The sequence below is a fragment of the Aquarana catesbeiana genome, linkage group LG11, assembly GCF_042186555.1.
Source record: "Aquarana catesbeiana isolate 2022-GZ linkage group LG11, ASM4218655v1, whole genome shotgun sequence".
NCBI classification, from domain to species: Eukaryota; Metazoa; Chordata; class Amphibia; order Anura; family Ranidae; genus Aquarana; species Aquarana catesbeiana.
This window is the reverse complement of record NC_133334.1, coordinates 29,772,946-29,790,496: the sequence shown is the minus strand read 5'-3', so window position 1 is coordinate 29,790,496 and position 17,551 is coordinate 29,772,946. Positions and strand designations below refer to the sequence as shown.

The window sequence follows — 17,551 nt, the reverse complement described above, 5'->3', positions numbered from 1 at the left end:
ATTGGGAGGGGGTGGGTGCAGTAAAAGAAAGCCCTGCCATCTCTGTATTCCTGCAATGGTTAAAGTGGAAGTAAGGGCTACATATATGTAGGGCTGGGGAAAAAATCGATTTGAATCTTGAATCAAGAGGTCAAATCGATTCAAATTTTCAGCAAATCGATTTTTTAGATTTTTTTTTTTTTTTTTTATCACCAGGACCAGTGCTGACACGCGCCGGTCTGGAAGAGCTGCGGGCAGGAGTTTTTAGGTGAGGCCGCGGCTTCCGCCTAGTCCACGAGGCCGGACGCTGCGGACTAGGCCAAAGCTGCGGCCTCACCTAAAAACTCCTGCCCGCAGCTCCTCAGGACCGGCGCGGTGTGCATCAAAGAAAAAAAAAAAACTTGATTCAAATCGTGAATCGAGTTTTTGGGGAGAAAATCGCCCAGCTCTACATACATCTTTGCTCAAAAACACTGCTACCCCCTCCTCCTACCTATTCTTTATAGTGTGTGTAAAAGCGATGCGTAAATACCTTTTTTATTCTGATTTGCTCTGGTGCTGTCACTTGAAGCAAAAGCAGCGACTCCCATGCGTCACGGATCGCTTGACAACGGCGCTGAATTGCGGTAGCCGCGGCATCACCCTCTCGCTTCCATTTCCTCTCCATTATCGGTGCTTCCTCCTCTTCCCTGCAGCAGCCATTCAATTTGTGAAGCCACTAGTTCTGCATCACTTATCCAGGCCGGAGCAGATTAAAAAAAAAAAAAAATGTACAAACATATCTTTTACAAAAAATATACAGCATAGGTAGGAAAAGGGGAGGGAGCAGTTTTCTTTTTTTTTTTTTTTTTTTTTTTTTTTTTTATATAGTTGTACAAACAAAAACAATTTATTTTTTATAGTTATATGACTAAATTACTAAATATCAAAAATTATCAAATAGTATATAAAAAAAAGAAAAAAAAAACAACACAAGAAAAAAAAAGCAGTGTTTTTTTAAGCAGACAGACATATATGTATGTAGCCATTAGTCTCACTTTAGTTGTCTAAGCTTCTTGTGAGTATAAGTATATTTTAAATAGTCTGCTTTCTCAGGTCTGCCAACGGTGGTCAAACTTGTGGACAAAGAGACTCTGCTAAAGGAAAAGGAAGAAAAGAAGAAGGTAAATGAAACGATCTGTTTTAGTCATGATAAAAAATCACTAGTGTTTATTTTAATGCTAGTTTAGTAACTCTTTTTAAAAACCAATGGCTCTCTAACTAGTGTGGTTAGCACTTCCGCCTAGCAGCACTAGGGTCACCGGTTTAAATCCCAACCATGACACTACCTGCCTGGAGTTTGCATTTTCTCCCTGCGCTTGCCTGGGTTTCCTCTTGATACTCCGGTTTCCTCCCACACTCCAAAGACATGCTGGTAGGTTAATTGGCTCCTGTTTAAATTGGCCCTAGTATGTGTATCTGTATGTATGGGTGTGAGTTTGGGACCTTACATTGTAAGCTCTTTAAGGGCAGGGACTGATGTGAATGTGCAATATAAATGTAAAGAGCTGCATAAACTGACAGCGCTATATACAGTGCCTTGAAAAAGTATTCATACCCCTTGACACTTTCCACATTTTGTCATGTTACCACCAAAAACGTAAATGTATTTTATTGGGATTTTATGTGATAGACCAACACAAAGTGGCACATAATTGTGAAGTGGAAGGAAAATTGATAAATGGTTTTCAACGTTTTTTTACAAATAAATATGTGAAAAGTGTGGTGTACATTTGTATTCAGCCCCCTTTTACTCTGATACCCCTAACTGAAATCTAGTGAACCTATTGCCTTCAGAAGTCACCTAATTCATAAATAGAGTCCACCTGTGTGTAATTTCATCTCAGTATAAATACAGCTGTTCTGCGAAGCCGTCAGAGGTTTGTTAGAGAACTTTATTGAACAAACAGCATCATGAATGCCAAGGAACACACTTGACAGGTCAGGGATAAAGTTGTGGAGAAGTTTAAAGCAGGGTTGGGTTATAATAAAATATCCCAAGCTTTGAACATCTCACAGAGCTCTGTTCAATCCATCATCCAAAAATGGAAAGAGTATGGCACAACTGCAAACCTACCAAGACATGGCCGTCCACCTAAACTGACAGGCTGGGCAAGGAGAGCATTCATCAGAGAAGAGCCAAGAGGCCCATGGTAACTCTGGAGGAGCTGCAGAGATCCACAGCTCAGGTGGGAGAATCTGTCCACAGGACAACTATTAGTCGTGTTCTCCACAAATCTGACCTTTATGGAAGAGTGACAAGAAGAAAGACATTGCTGAAAGAAAGCCATAAGAAGTCCTGTTTGCAGTTTGCAAGCAGCCATGTGGGGGACACAGCAAACATGTGGAAGAAGGTGCTCTGGTCAGGTGAGACCAAAATTGTATTTTTTGGCCTAAAAGCAAAACGCTATGTGTGGTGGAAAACTAACACTGCACATCACCCTGAACACACCATCCCCACTGTGAAACATGGTGTTGGCAGCATCATGTTGTGGGGATGCTTTTCTTCAGCAGGGACAGGGAAGCTGGTCAGAGTTGATGGGAAGATGGATGGAGCCAAATAAAGTAATCTTAAAACCTGTTGGAATCTCTAAAAGCCTTTAGACTGGGGCGGAGATTCACCTTCCAGCAGGACAACGATTCCTAAACATACAGCCAGAGCTACAATGGAATGGTTTAGATCAAAGCATATTCATGTGTTAGAATGGCCCAGTCAAAGTCCAGACCTAAATCCAATTGAGAATCTGTGGCAAGACTTGAAAATTGCTGCTCACAGACACTCTCCATCCAATCTGACAGAACTTGAGATATTTTACAAAGAAGAAGAATGGGCAAAAATGGCCCTCTCTAGATGTGCAAAGCTGGTAGAGACATCCCCAAAAAGACTTGCAGCTGTAATTGCAGTGAAAGGCGGTTCTACAAAGTATTGACTCCGGGGGGCAGAATACAAGTGTACCCCACACTTTTCACATATTTATTTGTAAAAAAAAAGTTTGAAAACCATTTATCATTTTCCTCCCACTTCACAATTATGTGACACTTTGTGTTGGTCTATCACATAAAATCCCAATAAAATACATTTACGTTTTTGGTTGTAACATGACAAAATGTGGAAAATTTCAAGGGGTATGAATACTTTTACAAGTAGTGGCTGTGAGTGACGGAGCAACGGTACACAGGAGATCGCGGCTCTATGTAATTCAGTGGTGCTCGCTCCTCTTCCCTCAGAGACAGCAGGGATTGGTGTATAACACGCACCCACGATTTTCCCATTTTAAGGGGAAAAAAGTGCGTGTTATAAGCCGACAAATACGGTATATACAGTATACTGCACTAAATTCCGACAGACAGATGAGATCTTCCCATCTTGCTCCCAGAACAAAATTGTGTTGAGCTGAGTGCTGCCCAGTCATTCACGGGAAACTTTGTATTCTATGAACTAATACGAAGCTTCCCCTGATGTGGAGTTTGTGACGTCATCAGCCCGTCTCCCCACCTCAGCCAATCAGAGGAAGATTTGTATTCATTCATAGCATAGAAAGCTTCCTCTGGATTGCTCAGCCCAGCTGGATTTTGATCCAGGAGCAGAACGGGAAGTTTCTTATCCCACTGCCAGAACACAGTGCTGTATGTAGCTACACAAAGCATATACTGTTAAGTAAATAGTTATTAGCATATACTGTTAAATAGTTAATAGCATATACTGTTAAGTAAATAGTTTGTTTGGACTGGCTTGGTCCAAACAAACCATTTAAAATTAAATGTAACATGGACAGGGGTTTTTTTCAGCGGGAACGTGAGGGAACGCAGTTCCGGCACCTCCTGGACTGACTGTATGTAATGGAAAGGGGTGCTGGAGTGTGCTGCAGGTTATTGATGCTCACTGTTGGGGGATCTATTCTAGCTGGAGGGGATCTATTTTTGCAGGGGGGGCCATTGTTGCTGAGGAGGTCTATTGTTGCTAAGGGTGGGTCTTGTGTTGCTGGGGGGGTCAGTTGTTGGTGACGGACATCTACTCTTGGGGGAGGGGTCTATTGTTGATGGCTGCTAGAGAGTCTATTAATGCTGGCTGTGCGGAGATCTGTTGATGCTGCCGGGAGTCTATTGTTGCTGATGGGGAGGGAATTTTGTTGTGGGTGGTACATTGTTGTTAGGGGGATCTATTGTTGCTGGCTGAAGGGGATCTATTTTACTGCTTTTCTTGATATCATTGCCAAATTCCATACAAAATTACTTGGCACCACAAAATGATACTTGGTTCTGTATTGTCTAAAAGGGGTGGTACTGGGAGGTGGGTGGGGGATGGAACCAAGGGACAGTGCTCGGAGGTGGGTAGCGGCGGGGAAAAGGTGAGTTCCTGCACCTATTGTTGGAGGAAAAAATGCTCTGAACATGGAGATCAGCTTTAGCTGTCTTCCTGGGATAAATAAATGAAGAGTAACTGAGTCAAGCATTTATACATTATCCTGGGGAAAATGCTGCTTCAAGCTCCCTCCAGTTCTGGTTTTTAAACCTATTGATAGCCCTCACCAGGAAGGTGTTAAATGCAGAATTTCAATGTTTAATGGAAATGCAGTCAGGACATGCATGCACAGAAAGGAATCTGGGGACAAAGGCCACCCTAGTCATCCTCCAGAGCAATAGTTGCTGTCTTTCTGTGAATGGCCTCTGGCCGTAAAGTCATATGAGACATTTTCTGAAATCTACAGCTGTATCTCACCAGCTGTGTCAGGGAATTTCTCTGCACAAATGTTTGAGGATTGTGAAATGCAAGCTTCGCCTTCAGAGGGGGATTTCCACCCACACAGCTCACTGTCCCCTGCCATAGAAACGCGAGCCTTGGTGACAGGTGTAGACGATGCACAGGAAACCCTATGAGAATATGTCACCGAAGCTGGTGTTTTTTTCTTTAATGTGGTACACAAACCTCTAGTATGAAGTTACTGTATAAAATACCTCATATAATGCAGTCACATGTTTGTGTAAAAAAAAAAAAAAAAAAACACACACACACATCTGGAAAGTATTCACGGCACATTTTTTATGTTACAGCCTTGTTCCTAAGTGGATTAAATTCATTATTTTCCTCAAAATTCTACAAACAATCCCCCATAATGTGAAATAAGTTTGTTTGAAATCTTTGCAAATTTGTTAAAAAAAACTAAAAAAAAAATCCCATGTACATAAGTATTCGCAGCCTTTGCTCAATACTTTGGGGAAGCACCAATTACAGCCTCAAGTCTTTGTGAGTATGATGCTACAAGCTCGGCGCTCCTATTTTTGGACATTTTCTCCCATTCTTCTTTGCAGGACCTCTCAAGCTCCATCAGGTTGGATGGGGATAGTCGGTGCACAGCCATTTTCAGATCTCTACAGAGATGTTTAATCGGGTTCAAGTCTGGGCTCTGACTGGGCCACTCAAGGACATTCACAGAGTTGTCCCGTAGCCACTCCTTTGTTATCTCGGCTGTGTGCTTAAGGTCGTTGGCCTGTTGGAAGATGAACCTTCACCCCAGTCTGAGGTCCAGAGCGCTCTGGAGCAGGTTTTCATCAAGGATGTCTCTGTACGTTGCTGTATTCTTCTTTCCCTCGATCCTGACTAGTCTCCCAGTTCCTGTCGCTGAAAAACGTTCCCACAGCATGATGTTGCCACCACCATGCTCCACTGTAGGGATGGTATTGACTAGGTGATGAGCGGTGCCTGCTTTCCTCCAGACATGATGCTTGCCATTCAGGCCAAAGAGCATCAAGCCAGAGAATTTTTTTTTTTCAGTTTCTCATGGTCTGAAAATCCTTCAGGTACCTTTTGACAAACTCCAGGTGGGCTGTCATGTGCCTTTTACTGAGGAGTGGCTTCCGTCTGGCCACTCTACCATACAGGCCTGATTGGTGGAGTGCTGCAGAGATGGTTGTTCTTCTGGAAGGTTCCACAGAGAAATGCTGGAGCTCTGTCAGAGTGACCATCGGGTTCTTGGTCACCTCTCTGACTAAGGCCTTTCTCCCCCGATCGCTCAGTTTGGCTGGGCGGCCCGCTCTCGGAATAGTCCTGTTGGTTCCAAACTTCTTCCATTTACGGATGATGGAGACAACTGTGCTCATTGGGACCTTCAATGCTGCAGAAATGTTTCTGTACCCTTCCCCAGATCTGTGCCTCCATACAATCCTGTCTTGGAGGTCTACAGACAATTCCTTGGACTTCATGGCTTGGTTTGTGCTCTGACATGCACTGTTAACTGTGAGACCTTATATAGACAGGTGTGTGCATTTCCAAATCATGTCCAATCAACTGAATTTATCACAGGTGGACTCCAATCAAGTTGTAGAAACATCTCAAGGATGATCAGTGGAAACAGGATGGACCTGAGCTCAATTTTGAGTGTCATGGCAAAGGATGTAATACTTTATGTACATGGGATTTTATATATTTTTTATTTCATTTGCAAAAATTTCAAAGCATCTTCTTTCACGGAAAATTGAATCCATTTTGGAATAAGGCTGTAATGTGACAAAATGTGGAAAAAGTGAAATGCTGTGAATTCTTTCAGGTTGCACTATACAGTAAAACCTTGGTTTGAGGTGTGTGTGTGTGTGTGTATGTATGTATATATATGTATGTGTGTGTATATGTGTGTGTATGTGTGTGTGTATGTGTGTGTATATATATATATATATATATATATATATATATATATATATATATATATATATATAGTGATAAAATATATGCTTTGTTTGCATGCTTAAATATTTGTAAATAGTAATAATTATGCAAAATGAAGATGCACACAAGCTGCATAAATTACAACAGTGAACAATAATGTAGCTCTTGCTGGTAACGGTCAGATCTGGAGAGCACTGGGACATTTCCTCGAAATTACTGCTAGCAGCACTTGGCTTTCATCTGGCTGCCTTTAAAGTGGCCACCAGCAGGTGGCGCTCTGCTGCCTCTAGACTTGTGCAGTATCCTTTTTTTTTTTTTTTTTTTTTTTTTTTTTTTTTTTTCTTCAAGGATGTTTAGCAAGTCCTATGTGAATGTTAAACCCACTTAAAGCAGGTCAGAAGCAGGTCACCTGCAGGTCTAATGCACTGATTTGATGAATTTTGAATGACTTCGGAAGCTCCTTAAACTGATATCATCAACACAAGAATGAATCCTGGCCCCAGTTCTGCCTTGGTCTTTTGTTTATTGCTCGTTGATGTCCAATCGTTTTGGACGTCAGTATACAAGTTACTCCATGTGGTACATGCAAATCTTTATTTGAGGTGCTGGGCTCCCCTCTTCCTATCCCTGTTTGGAACAATATTCATTCGGCTTTAGGATTTGATGTTTTCTTTTAGACATGGTGACCGGTGACTCCCTCTATAGAGTCTTGTAGTCTTGCGTCCAGGGATTTGTTAATCCTCCCACGGGCCGGCGACACTTTATTCACACCTAACATAGTCACCTTGTCCACACTGGTGATCCAACCATATGTTAACTGAATTTTACACGGCTGTAGCAAGAACTTTTTTCCACTGTATCTGTGTATAAGATAGGAGGTCCTGAGGAAGCGGTTGCCCCCTGTGAAACTCGTTGACCTTTCTTACCTAATCTCAAAAGACTACCTTGTTAAACAATCTCCATCCCCTCAGTGGGGAATGATTGGTAGTATGAATGTTCTTGCATTTTTGATATATGATTTTATCAAAGTTTTTAATTGGATGAAATAAAGTTTTTTGTATTTATTTTTAATATTATGTGAAGTATTTGAGTCCATTGGAGGGTTAGTAAAAATCCTACTAATCTGTATACCTTTGTTCCATTAAAGTCTATGGGCACAAGTCGGATAGAAGTCACATTGAAGTAGTACAGGAATCTTTTCTAAGTTTGGAGTGACTTCAGTAGTGCTAATTAAGAGCGCTCTTGTTGAGTCTCGGTTCATACTGCCGCGACTTGTGAGACCCTAAATCGCGTGACATGTGAAACCCCATGTTAGTCCATGAGAGCTGTCCTAATTGGCACTACTGAAGTCACTCCGACTTTAGAAAAGGTTCCTCTACATCTGACATTATAGCAAGATTACCCAGGCATTCCCGAAAGTTTACTTCTAAAGTCGCATCAAGTTGCTAGGAATTCACCTGGCAAAGCCGCACCATAACTTGCAAGATTTTCAGGTCCACAGTAGTGTGAACCAAGCCTGACTAACAGGATTTCACTTGTCATGTCACTTGGGGTCTCACAAGATGGATCCCAAGTTGCGGCAGTGTGAACCGAGCCTAAGCGTTTTCACTTGTGCAACTTGTCCTGCGACTCGGGACTGCAAAGTCGCAAGACAAGTCGTACCCCATGATTTCCAATGAGCACCGTTCATATCTGTTTGTCATCAAGTCGCAGCGACTTCAAAGTAGTCCCTGAACTACTTTGGTCCAACTTTGATGCGACGAGGTCCATAGAACTCAAGATTAATTGCTTCAAGTCGCATCAAAATCGCACAACTTTCAGGACACAGTAGTGGAAACCTAGGCTTAAACCTGGAAGCTGAGTTTTTTTGCAGAGCTGCACCAGATTTTGCACTCTCCAATTTAAGTAAATCTCCCCCTTTATGTACAATACTAAGCCAAATGATGGTGTCACACAAACATACAGTGCCTTGAAAAAGTATTCATACCCCTTGATATTTTTCCCACATTTTGTCATGTTTCAACCAAAAACGTAAATGTATTTTATCGGCGTTTTATGTGATAGACCAACACAAAGTGGCACATAATTGTGAAGTGGAAGGAAAATGATAAATGGTTTTCAACATTGTTTTACAAATAAAAATTTGAAAAGTGTGGTGTACATTTGTATTCAGCCCTTCTTTACTCTGATACCCCTAACTAAAATCTAGTGGAATCAATTGCCTTCAGTAGTCACCTAATTAGTAAATAGTCTACTTGTGTGTAATTTAATCTCAGTATAAATACAGCTGTTCTGTGAAGCCCTCAGAGGTTTGTTAGAGAACCTTAATGAACAAACAGCAACACGAAGGCCAAGGAACACACCAGACAGGTCAGGGATAACGTTGTGGAGGAGTATAAAGCAGGGTTAGGTTATAAAACAATATCCCAAGCTTTGAACATCTCACGGAGCTCTGTTCAATCCATCATCCAAAAATGGAAAGAGTATGGCACAACTGCAAACCTACCAAGACATGGCCGTCCACCTAAACTGACCGGCCGGGCAAGGAGAGCATTCATCAGAGAAGAGCCAAGAGGCCCATGGTAACTCTGGAGGAGCTGCAGAGATCCACAGCTCAGGTGGGAGAATCTGTCCACAGGACAACTATTAGTCGTGCTCTCCACAAATCTGCCCTTTATGGAAGAGTGACAAGAAGAAAGACATTGTTGAAAGAAAGTCATAAGAAGTCCTGTTTGTAGTTTGTGAGAAGCCATGTGGCAATTACACAGCAAACATGTGGAAGAAGGTGATCTGGTCAGATGAGACCAACATTGAACCTTTTGTTCTAAAAGCAAAACGCTATGTGTGGCAGAAAACGAACACGGCACATCACCCTGAACACACCATCCACACTGTGAAACGTGGTGGTGGCAGCATCCTGGTGTGGCAATGCTTTTCTTCAGCAGGGACAGGGAAGCTGGTCAGAGTTGATGGGAAGATGAATGAAGCCAAATACAGGACAATCTTAGAAGAAAACCTGTTAGAGTCTGCAAAAGACTTGAGACTGGGGCGGAGGTTCACCTTCCAGCAGGACAACGACCCTAAACATACAGCCAGAGCTACAATGGAATGGTTTAGATCAAAGCATATTCATGTGTTAGAATGGCCCAGTCACAGGCCAGACCTAAATCCAACTGAGAATCTGTGGAAAGACTTGAAAATTGCTGTTCACAGACGCTCTCCATCCAATCTGACAGAGCTTGAGATATTTTGCAAAAAAGAATGGGCAGAAATGTCCCTCTCTAGATGTGCAAAGCTGGTAGAGACATCCCCAAAAAGACTTGCACCTGTAATTGCAGAGAAAGGGGGTTCTACAAAGTATTGACTCCGGCGGGGCGCCATACAAATGCCCCCCCACACTTTTCACATATTTATTTGTAAAAAATGTGGAAAACCATTTATCATTTTCCTTCCACTTCACAATTATGTGCCACTTTGTGTTGGTCTATCACATAAAATCCCAATAAAATACATTTACGTTTTTGGCTGTAACATGACAAAATGGGCAAAATTTCAAGGGGTATGAATACTTTTTCAGGGCACTGTATACAGTACAGCAATAACATAAAATGAATACTTAGCTCCTGAGTCCACCTGCCAGAAGGTGACCCCATTTTTATGCCCTTGTGGGAGGGGACACAAAGAAAATCTCACCGCTGGAGCTTCCGAATTATAAGATGCTGTCAGGGGATTAAACTACTGCTGCTTAATCCAGAACTGAAATGTCAATCTAGGTGGAGTTGGCATTTAAAGGCTAACAATGGCAACGATTGTTCCTGCCAAGACTCGCTATTTACTCTCGGCATTATCTTGACACTTTGTCAGGTAAAATCCTGAGTGTTCTCAACCTGTCGTAACCCCTTTAATAAACAAGACTAGTCATACTCCAAATAAATGGTCATCATATATATATATATATATTTCCAGGCAGAAGAAGAGAAGAAAAGGAAGAAGGAGGAGGCTGCTAGGAAAAAGCAGGAACAAGAGGTGAGTCTGCAGAAATACAAATCTGACATTCCATAATATACAGAAACTATATCCCTTTTCCACTGGTAAATGATGTGGTCAGAAATCAGTGTCAGAATTTACATAAGATATGGCACCAACATCCCGTTTTAGACAAGAAGAAACATTTGGGAGATATGGGACTTTATAGGTGCAAAGCATTCAGACAACAATATGTAAAAAAATATATGTACAAATTTATATTAAATGAACAACGTCATAAAAACAATACATACAATACAGTCATAGCCATAGATGTGTGCAAAGCATACTATTAATGACAATGATTACATTTTAGTCATGTTCATGTTTTTTCTACATGTTTCGCCATATGGCTTCTTCAGGAAAGAACGTGGGGGTTCATTTTTTTAAAATATAAGAACCTATAATTCGACAACTTTTTAGTTGTGCAACAGAGACAGAAAAAGATACAGATTAATACAACAGGTATAAGTAGAGTATATCTTGTGTATATCTAGGACTGCAGTTAAATGAAAAGCATGAGACATTCACTGAAACAAAAACCAAAGGGCCCTACCTCATGATGTGAGTCTGAGGGCAAAAACAGTGTTAAAATTATGTGAGGAATGAGATCCGGCAGTATATTGCATCCACATATCCAAAACCCCCCGAATATTGCCAAGTCACCTGTAGGGAGGGGTGAATAATGATATAATTATATCATATAATTTATATAATCTATATTATACTCATTTCTGATATATCATTATTCACCCCTCCCTACAGGTGACTTAGCAATATTCAGGGGGTTTTGGATGGCCCATGACTGCAAGGGGCGCTGTGATGGGGGGGATGGCCCATGACTGCAAGGGGCGCTGTGATGGGGGGGATGGCCCATGACTGCAAGGGGCGCTGTGATGGGGGGGATGGCCCATGACTGCAAGGGGCGCTGTGATGGGGGGGATGGCCCATGACTGCAAGGGGCGCTGTGATGGGGGGGATGGCCCATGACTGCAGGGGGCAACATGATGGGGGGTGGCCCATGACTGCAGGGGGCAACATGATGGGGGGTGGCCCATGACTGCAGGGGGCAACATGATGGGGGGTGGCCCATGACTGCAGGGGGCAACATGATGGGGGGTGGCCCATGACTGCAGGGGGCAACATGATGGGGGGGATGGCCCATGACTGCAAGGGGCACTGTGATGGGGGGATGGCCCATGACTGCAAGGGGCACTGTGATGGGGGGGATGGCCCATGACTGCAAGGGGCACTGTGATGGGGGGATGGCCCATGACTGCAAGGGGCAACATGATGGGGGGGGGTGGCCCATGACTGCAAGGGGCAACATGATGGGGGGGGTGGCCCATGACTGCAGGGGGCAACATGATGGGGGGGATGGCCCATGACTGCAAGGGGCGCTGTGATGGGGGGGTGGCCCATGACTGCAAGGGGCACTGTGATGGGGGGTGGCCCATGACTGCAAGGGGCACTGTGATGGGGGGCATGTATAAGGGGGGGGTTGTGAGACTCCATGAACCCCCCCCCCCCCCCCCAAGTCCCTGGAAAAATTGGCTACACCCAAAGCGGTTAACGACCGCTGCACTGTGGCATTACTGATTGGCTCCACGTGCTTCTTCCCACCCCCCCTAGTCTGAGCCTTGCTGTACAGCAAGAAGCCGATACCAGGTCAGATTCAGGTATTTGCACTGCTTGCATTTAAAAAGTACATTTAATGATTACAGAGATGCATGAATGTGTGTCTTTTATATCTGCTTGGAGCAATAAAACAACGGCAGCCAATCTTATTTCCTCCGCTGTTCTCTTTACCACATACCATACACGAGTGAAGCTACAGAGACTTCCTGGCAGTGTGTGTGTCAATTTTATTTTTCATTTCACAATGTGTTTCCGCAGGCTGCAAAACTATCTAAGATGAAGATCTGCCCTGGTGAAATGTTTAAAGCAGAGACTGACAAATACTCCAAGTTTGATGAAAATGTGAGTAGCCACAAACTATTGGGTTTGATGGAGCTAAACAGACGTTTTGGATCTGAAGCCGACAGCAAATGTTACAGTTTGATTGTACAACTCACTAAGCTTTTGTTGAAAGGTGCTTAAAGGGTGACTCTATTTTCGTGGGGGAAAAAAAAAATAGCAACTTAAAAATATATATAATTTAGTGTATACAATTGCTACACAAGTCAGTTTTCTGTAAAATGCAATATGGCCACCTTGAGGTTTTCTGTACACGGATGGTATACAGAACACCCCCCCCCCCCCCCCACCGAAATTAAATCTCCTGCTTCTGTGATTGGCTCGCTGAATCTCCCAGAAGTCTGCACTAAGATACAAGTCAGTTTTTGAGCATCATCTGCAACAAAAATCTCCTTTTTGGTGAGATACCCCCAAAGGGAAATCACATCTAAAGGGATGCAGACCCTGACATTTTCCTCATTAGAACCCTGCAAGTGCAGCAGCTGAATTAATTGTAAATTGTAAAATCACTTTTATGGACACAGACAAACAGCTCATTCCTCAGAATAACAAAAGGTAGGAATCTGCAACTAAATTTGTTAAAATCCTTGCAATGTACATAGATTACCCAGAGGGGAATATTTTTTGTTTTTTTTTCTCAACAAAAGTGGAGCTACTCTTTAAAGGACAACCTTACTTTTAGTAAAGTGTAGACCTCCCTCCCTCTCTCAGGTGACTCCAGCAATTTGTTGGGAGAGCTAGTGCTTTAGGTTACCATGGTACAGGATATGGTCAGAGACTGAAGACATGATACAAGAGATGGTCAGAGACTGCAGACATGATACAAGAGATGGTCAGAGACTGCAGACATAATACAAGAGATGGTCAGAGACTGCAGACATGATACAAGAGATGGTCAGAGACTGCAGACATGATACAGGAGATGATCAGAGACTGTAGACATGATACAGGAGAAGGCCAGAGACGGCAGACATGATACAGGAGTTGGCCAGAGACTGCAGACATGATACAGGAGAAGGCCAGAGACGGCAGACATGATACAGGAGTTGGCCAGAGACTGCAGACATGATACAGGAGATGGTCAGAGACTGCAGACATGATACAGGAGTTGGCCAGAGACTGCAGACATGATACAGGAGTTGGCCAGAGACTGCAGACATGATACAGGAGATGGCCAGAGACTGCAGACATGATACTGGAGATGGCCAGAGACTGTGGACAAAGGATAGTCAGAGACTGGACATGATATCAAAGATGGTCAGAGGCTGTGGACAAGATGCAAGTGATGGTCAGAGACTGCCATACCAGAATATGCCCTAAGACTAAGTTTACACTGGTGGTTGGTAAAAACGGGCAGTTGCATTGTGTTTTTACCACCTTAGCCTGACCACCCCCCTTAAGCTGCCAAGGCAGCCAGATGGGGTTGCATACTTGCTGTGGCTGAGATGCTTTGTGGTAAGAGTTATACCTCCTGTCGCGTTCAGCAGGCAGTAACGTTCACCAAACTCAACCCATTCAAGTGAATGGGACTGTGACACAACTGCCCTGTAACTGCATACAAATCCCGCAGTTGCAGTGTGGTGGTGCAGGCTTTTAGGGGTTAAAACAGCCAGTAAAGAGACTACATAATGCCTCCAGTCCCAGCTGCTTGTCAAACGCCCTCTGAAAAGCAATCTACCGTGGATTATTCTTCATACTGTAATGCTAATGGAAACGAGCCCTTGGAGTCCAACTTCCATTTTCAAAAACTGGTCTGAAACGGCTTGATAATGGTGAGGAAAAACTGAGCGTTTTATTCTAGATGTTTTCATACTGGAGGCGAACTTCTGTTATTTTATAAAGAAAAAAATTGTGTTCAACACACACTTTTTTTTTTTCCAGTATTTCCCATGTGAGTTATTCAAATATTATTCAAATTTAAGAACGCAGTATGGCTGTCAGTATGCAGTTAATTCCCCACAGTGCACCGGGTAGACACTTTATTATTTACATGAGTATTTGATTCATATACGACGTGTTTTCCTAGCTGCACTTGTACACTCTGCTAAATAAAAGAGCGTCCAAAAATGCAATGAAAAGTCATCAGATGTTTTATGTGCCGACACGTGATAGAACACGGGAAGTATTTTATAAGCGCCGGGCCTGTGTCAACAGGCTTTTGTTCACATCAGAACAACCGCTTCCCTTTTCATAATAGTCTATTAGAATGCAAAATCAGCTGAAGCAGGACAGATGTACCTGTCAGTAAATCCGGAATCATCCCAGAAGAGACTTGGACTGATGTAAAGGTTGGCTTCATTCACCTATTTAACCACTTCTGGACAGAACCTCTTTTTGAGATCTGTTGTTTACAAGTTAAAATCAGTTTTTTTGCTAGAAAATTACTTAGAACCCCAAACATTATATATGTTTTTTTTTTCAGACACCCTAGAGAATAAAATGGCAGTCATTGCAATAGTTTTTCACACCAAATTTGCGCAGTGGTCTTACAACGCAATTAAAAAAAAAAAAATTCACTTTTTTTTAATTAAAAAATAAGACAACAGTAAAGTTGGCACAATTTTTTTTTTTTATTGTGAAAGATATTGTTACGCCGAGTAAATTGATACCCAACATGTAATGCTTCAAAAATGCACCCGCTCGTGGAATGGCGACAAACTTTGGCACTTAAAAATTTCTACAGGTTACCTGTTTAGGGTTACAGAGGAGGTCTTTTGCTAGAATTATTGCTCTTGCTCTAATGATCACGGCAATACAAGATGTGATCAGAGACTGCAGACATGATACAAGATGTGATCAGAGACTGCAGACATGATACAAGAGATGGTCAGAGACTGCAGACATGATACAAGAGATGGTCAGAGACTGCAGACATGATACAAGAGATGGTCAGAGACTGCAGACATGATACAAGAGATGGTCAGAGACTGCAGACATGATACAAGAGATGGTCAGAGACTGCAGACATAGTGCAGGAGATGGTCAGAGACTGCAGACATGATACAAGAGATGGTCAGAGACTGCAGACATGATACAAGAGATGGTCAGAGACTGCAGACATGATACAAGAGATGGTCAGAGACTGCAGACATGATACAAGAGATGGTCAGAGACTGCAGACATGATACAAGAGATGGTCAGAGACTGCAGACATGATACAAGAGATGGTCAGAGACTGCAGACATGATACAAGAGATGGTCAGAGACTGCAGACATGATATAGGAGATGGTCAGAGACTGTACATGATACAGGAAATCACCTTTTCATGGGGGTACCCACTAAAGTGGAGGGGCCTAGAGCGACAGCAGGGGACCCTAGAAGAGGAGGGCCTGAAGCGCACGGCAGGGGGCCCCAGAAGAAGAGGATCGGGGCTGCTCTGTGCAAAAAAGCATTGTACTGAGCAGGATAGAGATATATTTATTTCATTTTTTTTTTTTAAAAGTAGGTTTAGAACCATTTTAAAGTCTGTTATTTAAAAAAAAATACAAAAACAAAACAACAAAAAAAAAAAACCAAACATGCTCTACTTACCTGCTCTGTGTAATGGTTTTGCACAGAGCAGCCCGGATCCTCTTCATCTTGGGTCCCCCACCAACGCTCCTGGCCCCCCCCTCCTTCAGAGTGCCCCCAAAGCAAGCATTTTGCAGTGGGGGCACCTGAGCAGGCTCGCTTCCAAGCTGCGGCTCTTTCCATTCTCGCACACAGCCACGGCTCAGCCCCACCCTCTCTCTCTCTCCTGATTATCACAGTGGCTGTGATTGACAGCAGCGTGAGCCAATAAGGAGGGAGAGTACCTGGAGAGCCAAGGCACTCGTGCACATCGCTGAATTGAGATGGTGCTCAGGTAAGTATTTAGGGGGGGCTGCTGCACAGATTTGACCTTCATGCATAGAATACATGAAGGTCAAAAAACCTTTAGCCTTTAGAACCACTTTAATTTCAGTTTAACGTCCCTGTGTCAGAATGTTTAGATATTACAGAATCTTGTACTTTGTGTCCTATGCCTTGTGTCACTCAGTCCGCTCCAACCTCGAAAGCTTACAGAAAAAAAAATGTGAGACTTTATCAAACATCTAATTAACATGTCATCGTTTTTTTTTTCCTTCAGGGGTTTCCCACGCATGATACAGAGGGCAAGGAGCTAAGCAAAGGCCAGGCCAAAAAACTCAGAAAGTTGTATGAAACTCAAGAAAAACTTTACAAAGAATATCTGCAGATGGTTCAAAATGGAAATGCTAAATGATGACATCATCGACGGGAACACTGTGAACAAACGATTGGTTGTAGGACCACAACTGTATTTATTTTTCTATGCTGTCCTGCAGTGGGGAATGTATTTCATTGTTGGGGGGGTGCGGCCATATTCAACAAAAATGGCTTCTAGGATCTATGAGCCAGATAATAATCACTATCATACCGCCCCCTCTGAGTGGGGGAGGGGGGGGGGGCACACAACCTGTACTAACTTGACTGTTATTGCTGATCAGCAACAGGGATTAAACCACCAGTAATATATACTGTCAATCATACGTAATAAACACGGTATAGAACGTCCTGTGCTGTGTCTACTGATTTAAACACTTTAAAGGCACAATCCAGCTAAAGTTGAAAAAGAAAGTAGAACCATGGACCCCCCCCCCCATAAAAGAGAAAATATGTGCTGCAGCACTTACAATGGTTCCAAACCACAGACATGAAATATGGATAAAACATATCCGTCTATAGGTGGGAGTCAACCACGGAGGGAGGGGGGAGGGGATCGAGGTGCCAACAAGTGGTTTGTGACCACGGATCTGCCTCCCCCAACCTCCCCGGCTCTTCTGTTAACTGGAGGTTGGGAGCTGCTCCGTAATTGGTTGCTAGATGGT

General features: G+C 43.0%; 1 protein-coding gene across 2 annotated transcripts in view; it reads left to right on the top strand.

The window, feature by feature from the left end:
* The window catches only part of CARS1 (cysteinyl-tRNA synthetase 1), a 69,804-nt gene extending 52,567 nt beyond the window's left edge, over positions 1-17,237 (top strand). For both annotated transcript variants that reach the window (XM_073604149.1, XM_073604148.1), the window contains 4 exons: positions 1,075-1,142; positions 10,646-10,705; positions 12,602-12,685; positions 16,792-17,237. In XM_073604149.1, coding sequence (XP_073460250.1) covers positions 1,075-1,142; positions 10,646-10,705; positions 12,602-12,685; positions 16,792-16,926 — 347 coding nt within the window. In that variant the 3' untranslated portion in view covers positions 16,927-17,237. The remainder of the gene's footprint in view (positions 1-1,074; positions 1,143-10,645; positions 10,706-12,601; positions 12,686-16,791) is intronic.
* The last annotated feature ends 314 nt before the right edge of the window (positions 17,238-17,551 follow it).